The 11588-nt window shown below is 44.8% G+C and overlaps 1 protein-coding gene across 1 annotated transcript; it reads left to right on the forward strand.

The window, feature by feature from the left end:
* Window positions 1–7579: 7579 nt before the first annotated feature.
* LOC147965430 (B3 domain-containing protein Os03g0212300-like) lies at window positions 7580–10881 on the forward strand. The gene is made up of 3 exons (XM_087530455.1): window positions 7580–7684; window positions 7769–8054; window positions 10784–10881. Exons 1-3 carry the CDS (start codon window positions 7580–7582, stop codon window positions 10879–10881), a joined length of 489 nt encoding a protein of 162 aa, XP_087386581.1.
* Window positions 10882–11588: the final 707 nt, after the last annotated feature.

The raw sequence follows: 11588 nt of genomic DNA on the forward strand, positions 1-11588 counted from the left end.
CGCGGACTCAAGGGTCATCATTACTTTAAACCCCCGGGCCAGTGCTCCTCTGAGTGTTGGTCCAACTTGTCAGCCGCCGGTGGCCACCAGGGCAACTCTGGGCTGGCCTACCGGAAGTTTGGACAATTTGGTGTGCCCTGAGAACGAGATATGTGCAGCTCCTACCAGGATTTGTCGGCACATTCAGGTGGCTTTGCTGGTTTAGTTTTACCATTGTCGAGATGTCTTGTAACCGGGATTCCGAGTCTGATCGGATTGTCTTGGGAGAAGGAATATCCTTCGTTGACCATGAGAGCTTGTGATGGGCTAAGTTGGGACACCCCTGCAGGGATTTGAACTTTCGAAAGCCGTGCCCGTAGTTATGGGCAGATGGGAATTTGTTAATGTACGGTTGTAGAAAACCTAAAACTTAACTTAATTAAAATGAATCAACAGAGTGTGTAGCCGTGATGGTCTCTTTTCGGCGGAGTCCGGGAAGAGAACACAGTCTCGTGTTATGCTTGATCGCAGGTTGTTCCAGGATCACTTCTTGATCATAGTTTCTCGACCGTGCCTTGCCTTCTCTTCTCGCTCTCATTTGCGTAGTTTATCCACCATATATGCTAGTGCTTGCTGCAGCTCCACCTCATACCTTTTACCTTACCTAAAGCTTAAATAGTCTTGATCGCGAGGGTGTGAGATTGCTGAGTCCCTGTGACTCACAGATTACTTCCAAAACCAGATGCAGGGACCGATGATACCGCTCCAGGAGATGCGACTGAGCTCAAGTGGGAGTTCGATGAGGACTCAGGACGATACTATGTTTCCTTCCCAGACGATCAGTAGTGGTGCCCAGTTGGGTCGATCGGGGACATTATGCATTTGGGGTTGTCTTTATTTTGGTTCCGTAGTAGGACCTTGTTTGTATCTGGATGATTGTAATGATATATTTATGCATTGTGTGACCTGGCGATTGTAAGCCAACTATGTACCTCTTTCCTTATTCAGTAATGGGATGTGTAAACATTACCCCTCTTGCGACATTGCCTACAATGCGGTTATGCCTCTAAGTCGTGCCCCGACATGTGGGATATATAGCCGCATCGTGGGTGTTACACTTTAGAACTTGCTTGGTTTGAACGAGAAGGCTTCTGGGATCTGATAGCCAGGGAATGGGCTAAAGATAGAGGAGGCAAGACTTCTGTCGAGCGGTGGTAGAATAAGATTAGGCATTTGAGAAGTTTCCTACAGGGATGGGCTAAACACCTTAGTGGGATTTATAAGATTGAAAAGGACAGGCTCCTTTCTCTGATTCAGTCCCTAGATATTAAAGCCGAATCCACAATGTTGCAACCTGCAGAGTTCCAGTTTAAGCTGGATGCGGATATGAGGTTGAAAGAACTTCTCCGTGAAGAAGAGTTGAAGTGGGCATTGAGAGCTAAAGTTCGTAGAGTGGTCCAGGGGGACGCAAACACTCAATTCTTTCATTTGATTGCTAATCGCAAACACAGAAAGAAGAGAATTTTCCAGCTTGAGCAATGATTGTAGGGCAGGACAACCTGAAACTTTACATCACCGAGTATTATAAGCAGTTATTTGGACCTCCGGAGGATAGTTGTGTGTCCCTCGATGAGTCTAGGATTGAGGATGTGCCTCAACTAACTACTAATGACAATGATATTCTGGTTGCCCCTTTCTTGGATAAGGAGGTGTTTGATGCTATAATGAAGATGAAAAACAACAAGGCTCCCGGCCTGATGGATTCCCGGCGGAGTTTTACAAAAGATGTTGGCATATTATTAAGGGGGATTTACTTCCAATGTTCCACGATCTTTTCTCTGGACAGCTTCAGTTATTTCACTTAAATTTTGGAACTATAACACTGCTTCCTAAGAAGACAGATGCTCTGAGAATTGAGCAGTTCAGGCCGATCTGCCTTCTCAATGTTAGTTTCAATTTTTTTACCAAGGTTGGGACGAATCGGCTCACACAGATTGCGCATTCTATGGTGTAGCATTCCCAAACTGCTTTCTTGCCGGATAGAAACATCCTGGAAGGGGTGGTGGTCCTGCATGAAACGCTCCATGAAATCCACTCGAAAAAATTGGATGGAGTTATTTTTAAGGTAGATTTCGAGAAAGCGTACGATAAAGTAAAGTGGCCATTCCTACAACAGGCGTTGCGTATGAAAGGTTTTGATGAAGTCTGGCGACGCCAGGTTGAATCATATACGCAAAAAAGGGAGTGTTGGAATTAAAGTGAATGACGAGATCGGTCATTATTTCCAGACACAAAAGGGCCTAAGACCAGGGGATCCGATGTCCCCTATTTTGTTCAACATTCTAGTTGATATGTTGGCAATTTTGATACGAAGGGCTAAGGAGGCTGGTCAAGTGGGGGGCCTTGTACCTCATCTCGTTGATGGAGGGGTGTCCATCCTCCAGTACGCCGATGATACAATCATCTTTATGGAGCACGACTTGGCAAAAGCGAGAAATATGAAGCTGGTGTTATGCTTATTTGAACAATTGACTGAGTTAAAGATTAACTTTCACAAAATTGAATTGTTCTGCTTTGGTAGCGCCAATGATGAACAAGAGGCCTACAAGCAATTGTTTGGGTGTGATTTGGGGGCTTTGCCTTTCACATACTTAGGAATACCAATCCACCATCGTAAGCTGACAAACAGAGAATGGAAGTGCATCGAGGACCGATTTGAAAATAAACTGAGCTGCTAGAAGGGCAAGCTCATGTCATACGGAGGCCGCTTAATTCTGATAAATTCGGTTCTCACGAGTATGCCTATGTTTCTTTTGTCTTTCTTCAAAGTCCCAGTTGGTGTTAGGAAAAGACTGAACTTTTATCGATCCCGATTCTTTTGGCAGTGTGATGAGCTAAAAAGAAAATACCATTTAGCCAAATGGGATATCATCTATAGACCGAAAGACCAAGGGGGTCTTGGGATTGAGAATCTTGAAGTTAAGAACAGATGTCTTCTCAGCAAGTGGTTGTGGAAGTTATCTAGCGGAACTGACGCCACTTGGGCACAAATCCTTCGTAGTAAGTATCTTCAAACCAAAACTTTGTCTCATGTCACAGTAAAACCGACTGATTCACCCTTTTGGAAAGGGCTTATGAAAGTAAAGCTTTCCTTGTTTAATAGGACAAAGTTTATTGCTGGTGACAGAGCAAGTACGAGATTCTGCGAGGATACTTTGCTCGGAGAGGTACCCCTAGCCATCCAATACCCGTCGTTGTATCATATTGTTCAACGACGTGAGGTTTTTGTTGCAACAATATTTCAATCAATCCCCCTTAATATTCAGTTCAGAAGGGCGTTAGTGGGCAATTGTTGGGAAGAATGGTTGCATTTAGTAAGGAGACTGATGGACGTTCAACTTTCCCAACAACCCGATAAATTAAGCTGGAAGCTTACTAGGTTGGGGCTCGATTCCTAGTTCCAAACATGTGTGGGCTGTCAAAGTTCCTTTGAAAATTAAAGTGTTTATGTGGTTTCTCCACAAACAAGTTATTTTAACTAAGGACAACTTGACAAAGCGTAATTGGACATGACCTACTAGGTGTAGTTTCTGTGATCGGGATGAAACGATTAAACACCTTTTTCTTGATTGCCCACTAGCTAAAGTTTTATGGAGCACAGTCCATATTGCTTTCAATATTTCTCCACCGAGTTCAGTCAACACGTTATTTGGAACGTGGCTTAACGGGGTAGAGCCCAAGTTAGCGCGACATATTCATGTAGGAGTCTGTGCCTTGATGTGGGCGCTCTGGAATTGCAGGAATGATTTGGTTTTTAACAGGACAACACACATTCATTTTTTGCAGGTTATTTTCAGAGCTACGGCGTTGATCCGTTCCTGGTCGCTACTCACTCCGACGGAGGCCAGGGAGCGTTTGGTTACTGGATCTATCCACTGGGAGACGGTAGCTCGGCATATCTTCAACCGGTTTGGATGGCGGTCATGTAATAGGATAGGCAATTAGTTTACCTATCTCTTTTTAGCCAGCCGGTTGTGACATACTTCTTTTGGCTAGTTTGTGTTTCTAGCCTTTTTGGTTCTGTGTGAGCCCTTTTTTTATTCACTTTTTGCTTTCGGAGACTGTGGGACCTTGTTGGATCCTATTTATTTGGATTAATAAGATGGCCGTATGCATCATTCTGATGAAGAGGCCGGGGAAACCCCCCTTTTCGAGAAAACTAAGACTTTGATTCAGCATGGGTTATATCTCTGCGTGTCAGATTACTTGGTGAAGCACCACTTGTAACACACATCGATTAACTCCCTACCACAACTGCAAGTTAATTAGCAAACACTTCACTACTAGGAAAAGGGCTAAAGATAGGATTGACACTAATGGCGCACCAGAGAAGTGGTGCGCCACTACTATATACTAATGGCGCACCAGGTGGACGTACGCCATTAGTGTGGAAGACACTAATGGCGCACCCCAGACAAAAGGTGCACCACTAGTAACAATTTTTTTTCCATTTTTTCAAACATACTAATGGCGCATCCGGGCAAAGTGCGCCATTAGTAGTTAGAACTACTAATGGCGCACCGGCGACAAAGTGCGCCAGTAATTTGTTTTTTTTACTTTTTGGCAAACTACTAATGGCGCACCGTTGCACAGTGCGCCATTACTAGTTTAGTAATGGCGCACTGTGCAACGGTGCGCCATTAGTATAAAAATTATTATTTTTTACTTTTTTTGCAAAACTACTAATGGCGCACTGCATTAGAAAATCGTGTGTCCTCTGGATTTACCTCGCGTGAAATGCCATGTGTGCATGAACAATTGCATCATTTATCGGGACGAGCACGCGGAGTCTACCATATGTCCGGTGTGCGGCGTCACTCGATACAAGAAAAGAAAGAAAGCTCCTCAAAAATCGGTGTGGTACTTTTCGATCACTCCTCGTCTGCAGCGGTATTTCGCGGACCCTAAGGTAGCAAAGCTCCTGCGTTGGCACGCGGATAGGAAGGAGAAGAAGCGGGAAGATGACGGAAATGATCCGGAGATAAATAAAAAAGACAAGATGCTGAGCCACCCTAAGGATGCGAGCCAGTGGTGAGGACACTCGATCTCGATCCCCCTCCACCGCCGCCGACGAGCACCCGCCCCCCCGCACCCTTCCCCGCTCCACCACCGCCGACGAGCACCCGGCCCCCCGCACCCTCCCCCGCTCCACCGCCGCAAACGGGCACCCCCCGCACCCTCCCCCGCTCCACCGCCGCCGCCGATGATATTTTCAAGTAACAAATTTGAACATATTTTTTTAAAAATTATTACTGTTTTTATAAAAAAATATTACTGTTATGATTTAAACAAGTTTGAACATATTTAAACACAAATAAATATCAGACAACATTTAAAATGCAAAAAAATATTGCGGAGCCTAGGAATCAAACCCAGGACCTCCTGGTGTGTATGCTGCGTGCTGACCAGTCGGGCTAGTGGGCGGGTTCTGATGTGGATTGGGTTAGGTGCAATATAACCTGTGCTCGAACTGTAATAAAAAAACATTCTAATGGCGCACCGCTGCGGGGTGCGCCATTGCTATCTAAAAAAATCTCTAATGGCGCACCGAGGAGTGGTGCGCCATTAGTAAGCTATCCTCCCTCTCCCTCGCCAGATCCCCTTCGACCCTCTCTCTCGCCACCAGATCCACCCACGCACTGCCCCGACCCATGACGCTGCCGCCCCGACCCTCACCAGACTCCACCCCCGCCGCCCCCGCGCCCCCACCCCCACCGCCCCGACCCTCGCCGGACTCCACACCCCCGCCGCCCCCGCGCCCCCGCGCCCCCACCCCTGCCGCTCTCGCGCCCCCACCCCCGCCGCCCCGACCCTCGCGCTAGGGTTCCTCGCCCCGCCGCCCGCTCCTCTCCTCCACCTCGGACGAGCGAGCACCTCTTCCGACCCCTGTAGCAGCCGGCGACCTCGGCCCCGACGCACGCGCCCACCCCGCCGGCCCCTGCCGTCCTCCGCCTCTGGTCTCCCCAGCAGCAGCCGGCGAACCAAGGACGGTGCCGTGACCATCGTCGCCACCTCCCGCCGTCTCTCCCTGCGCCTGGCTGGCGGCTGCTCTCCTTCGACGCGCTGCCCGTGGTGAGGCCCTCTTCCTTACTCACCTCCATGTTCCTTGTTCATCTCTCTGTTCCCTGTTCCTCTCTTGTCCATGCTGCTATTTACATGGATCAATGGATGTTGGATAGATGGATGTGTGTTGATGTTAGGTAGTAGATTGTTTGCTTGATGGTTGGTTGAATTGTGCTAGTTGCTTGCTAGATGGATGGACGAATGGTGCGAGTATGTAGACATCTTTTGCTACTGTGAAGGGTCAGTGCTAGTGTAAAGGGTAGTAGTAATTCGTTCCCTTTTGCTTCTGCCTGGTGCTAATTTGCTGCTGTTAGCTTTGTGTGGCTTCTTATTATTCTCTAAATCATTCTTCAAAGCAGGCTTTGCATCGCTTTAGGTCCATGTTTTATCAAGTGACATGTTAACAGCTTGCTAGTTTAGGATACATAATTAATGCCTTTAAATGGTGCACTCTATAAATGCCTTTAAATATAACCTTGCTGGTTTAGGATACATAATTGCAGAGAAATAATCACATCAATGCCTTTAAATGGTGCACTCTGCAAGAAATTAATAACCTAGCATCACAATTCAGAAATACTCCTGCTACTCATGTAGGTGCCGCATGAGTTTTTTTGGTTTTGTTACTGCTAGGTAGGTTGATAAGGAGAACTGCATATTTGACAGGCACAATGTCCTGTTTTTTTAGTAGGAGCAAATTTTACATACAGTTTGGAGTACTAGCTCAGATACTGGTTCAGATTTTGATGTGCTTGCTTGTTACTGTAAGTGAGTTTATAATTGCACCCACTTGCTCGTCCTCATATTTTCTGTAGCCATGCAATTTATAATTGCACCCACTTGCAGCAACTAGCTGGAGTAGATTATGGCAAGTGAAAGCAACAAATTCTCTACAATTCGAAAGCTCAATATCCTTGTAGTAGGAAGAGCTTGCTTTAACTGAATTTGGACTTGGTGCACTAGCTTGGCAATTTTGCTTGCTTGCACTGCTTGAGTAGTTCTCCATCTAATGTAGTCAATAGATGTTGTCAAGTGATTGTGTCATGGTTTTGGTTCTGTTTTTAAAAAGGAAAGCCACTTGTTCAGGCTTCAAGAAAATATTTTCTCAGAATATTACTGCTAAGCCCAAGCTTGTTAATCAGCATGTACATTTCTGTCATATATTGCTAATGTCTGCTCAGATGTGTACTTGCTATTGTCACCTATCTTTTTTTCTTCTACATGATATGGAACCTTATGATACTGCACCAATAGCCTTTGTGCATCCAAGTTATCGAACTATGTGAACTAGAAACAGAAATAGAGAGAATTGATCATTACTTTTCTGAACTGTCGCAGAAGCCTCAGTAGTTCTTTCAAGTTCGTACATTGAAAGGCTTGTTTCACAATTTCTGAATTACTTGTGATGCCTGTTATCATGCATGTTTTATGATCTGTTGTAAGGGTACTAATTGGTCTCTTCTGCTGCTTATCAGAGATGGCGGGAAGCAGCCACCGCCGCTCTACGACACCGCAGTACGAGTTGGATGCTTCCGAGTTCTTCACTATCATACTTCGGACTTCAGTATCATCCATGACGCAGGTATATAAAACGAGAGATCTCCCCTTCACCCATCTCATTATGATATCTGTGGTTTGCTACAGCACTCATTGTCCCAAACTGCAGAGGCTGCCTGACAGTTTTATGAACATGCTGATGGGTGAAGATCCGCCAAATAATGTGAAGCTGCGACAGGCCGGCAGCGGGTTTCGCAGGCTGTGGGATGTGGAGTTGGTGATCAAGGAGGGCCACATGTACTTGTCTCGTGGGTGGGAGAAGTTCTACCGTGCCTACGACCTGCGGCTGGGGTACTTCCTTCTCTTCAGGTACGACGACGACGCCACCATGCTCATCGTGAAGGTGTTCAACGCGACTATGTGTCGCATGCGCTACGCTGAAGATTATGATGCCGGTACGTTCTGTCTCTTCTTATTCCTCTACATTTGGCTTTGTCTCACATCGATTGTTAACGGTCGTTGTTGCATTTGGACAGGTAATGGGAGCAGCAGCAGCGACAATGGCTACAGCCAAAGCAGCAGCGACTATGGCTGTAGCGAAAGCAGCAGCGATTCTGGCAGCAGCATAGACAACAAGAAGGATGATCCGGACTGGAGTGCGGGAGAAGAGGAGCAGAGTGGGGATGAGGAGCTGCAGGATGACGATGGGCATCAGGCTGAGGATGACCTAGCGCTGGCGGTGGCTGACCAAGGGCAAGAGATGGTGGTGGCTGACCATGGGCAAGAGATGGTGGTGGCTGACCATGGGCAAGAGATGGAGGTGGCTGAGTATGACCTAGCGATGGTCGTGCCTGAAGGTGGCCTCGCGATGGTGGTGGTGCCTGACAATGACCACGCACCGGTGGTGGCGCCGGCGATCCCACAGCTGGGCGACATGACCACGCCAATTGAGGTAGAAGACTACATCCCACTGCCTCCACCGCTTCGCCGCTCTTGGCGCATCAGGCTGAGGAAGGAGAAGGAGAAGAACAATGCATGAGAACTGAACTTTGTCAGGTATGTCAGATCTCCAAAATGATATATATATATACTTAGTTACCTATGTTATCTCTAATATGCTTAGTTTCCTATAGGTTAGCTTCATTTTACCTAAGTTGGCTCTAGTATGCTAACTTAGAGCTTATATGCTTAGTTTCCTATAGGTTAGCTCCAAAATAACTTATGTTAGCACAAAATGATCAAGTTTACATAATAAGCTTATAGTCTTTTTCTTATTCTTCTTCTTTTCCAAAATGACATAGGTTAGCTTCATTTTACCTAAGTTGGCTCTAATATACTAACTTAGAGCTTATATGCTTAGTTTCCTATAGGTTAGCTCCAAAATAACTTATGTTAGCACAAAATGATCAAGTTTACATAATAAGCTTATAGTCTTCTTCTTTTCCAAAAATTTTCGTATTCTTCTTCTAGTGTTCTTCTTCTTCTAGTATTCTTCTAGTCTTCTTCTTTTTCTTCTTCTAACTTCTTGTTTATCATTTTGCAGATTTGATTTAATTCACGGAAGCTTGCATGGATGGAGTGCTTCTTTTCCATTTGTGTTTTTATTTTGTATCAATGTGAAACTTTTGTGAATTGATGGATAACGGTGTTGGATGAATAATGTGAAACTTTTGTAATATGTAATGATGGAACTATGTGTTGGCTATGTATGTATATATGATGGAACTTGTGTGTTGGCTATGATTGTTATATGGATGCTTGTTGTATATATATGTTTGGATATCTCATAGGTGAAATAGTGACATGAGATTAAGAAAAAAAATTAAAAAAATGGTTACTAATGGCGCACTACCATGTGGTGCGCCATTAGTATAGCAGACACTAGTGGCGCACCGTGAGCAAAACTAATGGCGCACTGCCTGTTTACTGGATGGTGCGCCATTAGTATACCAGATACTAATGGCGCACCAGTGGTGCGCCATTAGTAAAAATTAATAGTAGCGTGCTACTAATGGTGCACCGGTAATGCGCCATTAGTAGGCAAAACCGATGCGCCATTAGTAGGCCTTTTCCTAATAGTGCTTGGTCTATGGTCTTGAATCCAAACTGCAAACTACTGGGCCTTCTCACTTGTATACTATTGCCCTTCTGCAAAAAAAAATATGAAAACAAATATGGGCCTTCGCGATAATGCCCGGTTGCCCTCATGGTGCTCCGACCAGCGGCAAGTGGGCAAGGAAGCCGACAGAGGCGGTGGATGCGCTCACCGAGGCGGCGACGACGAAGAAGAAGAAGATTGATGATGGTTCGCAGCTGTGGCGTTTGAGATTGTTTTGTTGATTGTAGTGTGAAGGAGGGGGGTGGGGGTGTTGCAACCTTAATGTCTTAATTGCATTCGTCACACATCCAATGCCTCGACGATCTAGATTATGACAGCAAGTATGAACCATGATTTTTTACTGGATAACACACAAATATCTCTTGAAATAGATGTATAGCAAGTCATGTTGTAAATATTGAAACGAAAATTCAAAGACCCTGAATGAACTATTACGTGGTGCACACCGCAAGAGATTTCTTCTTGTATCGGACCATGTCCACCCTCAACGTAACCTCCGTGAAAGCTACGACATCTGTATAGTGGCTCTTTCGTGGATGTCGAACAGATACACGTTTACTTGACCCGCCAGTCCATCCAAATAACCGAGAATCGAACCATATCCACACAATACGTTCACCGTTGTAAAGAACCAACCACAATTTTCTTTTGACGAAAAAACAACGTGAAAAACGAGAACCTCATACCAGTAAACCGTTCCACATGCTGATGTTTGTCAGCATCGATACCGCTCGAGAGAGGTCGCACGTCAGGGCAGAAAATCTCTGTCCGTTTCCGGTCGAAAATTATATAGCTGGACAATGGGTAGAGACCTGTGGTAATCAACGGCTGGATATATCGCAACAACTTTGTCCAACTCAAACAGCGACCACACTGGTGGACAACGACAAAGAGGTGAAAAGTAGCGGTTACTGGAAAGTTTGACTGATTGCAGGTCTTCGCTGTAGCAGCGGTCAAGCTAAGATAAGGCGTTGGAATTTCAGATGCGATGCATGTGTGTGTGGATGAGAGGCTAGTGTAATTGTGTTCTTATACCCTTGGGGTAACTCATACACACTGTTTCAGATGAGATGCAAAATTGTGGATGCAAGGCTACTGTAAAACAGGTTTTGAACTGCCAGGGTCCCGAGTCAGCTGAGGCCCTGTTTGGTTACAGGGACTAGGATAGAAAAAGTCCCAAATAAGAGGGACTTTTTTTAAGGGACTAGAAGAAGACTCTTTTTCTTTAGTCTCTGAGACTAAAAAAAGTCTAGTTCCTTACAACTCAGAACTCACGCACGCTCCAGGACCAGAAACTGCCGAAAAAGGGCGCCAATTGGTATTCGGACCTTCGTCACGGGTTATCAATGATCGACGCCTAACCAACTCAATCAACTCACTAGGTGTGATAACATACATGTTTTGATCAATTTCTTTATACACCATTTTCCTCTTTTCTTTTTTCTATCCTTTTCTACTTTCTTTTTCCAAATTCGTAATTGTTTTCTTCAAATAGATGAACTTCTTTTCTAAATCCATGAACATAATGTTTTGAAACTCGTGAACGTTTTTTCAAATTGATGAACATTTTTCAAAACCGAGGAACTTATTTTTCAAATTTGATGTGCTTTTTATTGTTTATGGAAGTTTTTCTCAAAATCGATGAACTTTCTTTCAAATTCGATGAACTTTTTTGAAAATCGATGAACTTCTTTTGAATTCGTGAACTTTTTTTAATACATGAACTTTTTCGATTTGGTGAACTATTTTTTGAATACGCAAACTTTTTTTTCATGCTCATGAACTTCGTCTGTAATATGTGAACATGTTTTCAAATCATTAGAAAATATAACCTCTACATTGTAGTGCGCAATAAATAGCGCGTCTACAT

Source organism: Triticum urartu, chromosome 6A (assembly GCF_056163025.1).
Source record: "Triticum urartu cultivar PI428250 chromosome 6A, HENAU_Tu73, whole genome shotgun sequence".
NCBI classification, from domain to species: Eukaryota; Viridiplantae; Streptophyta; class Magnoliopsida; order Poales; family Poaceae; genus Triticum; species Triticum urartu.

Excerpts from the sequence above, each read along its gene's own strand:
- LOC147965430 (XM_087530455.1), top strand. The coding sequence starts at position 7,580 with ATGGCGGGAAGCAGCCACCGCCGCTCTACGACACCGCAGTACGAGTTG. Across the intron at positions 7,685-7,768 it reads CAGTATCATCCATGACGCAG|AGGCTGCCTGACAGTTTTAT; the intron begins GTATATAAAACG and ends CCCAAACTGCAG. Across the intron at positions 8,055-10,783 it reads CGCTGAAGATTATGATGCCG|ATGAGATGCAAAATTGTGGA; the intron begins GTACGTTCTGTC and ends ACACTGTTTCAG.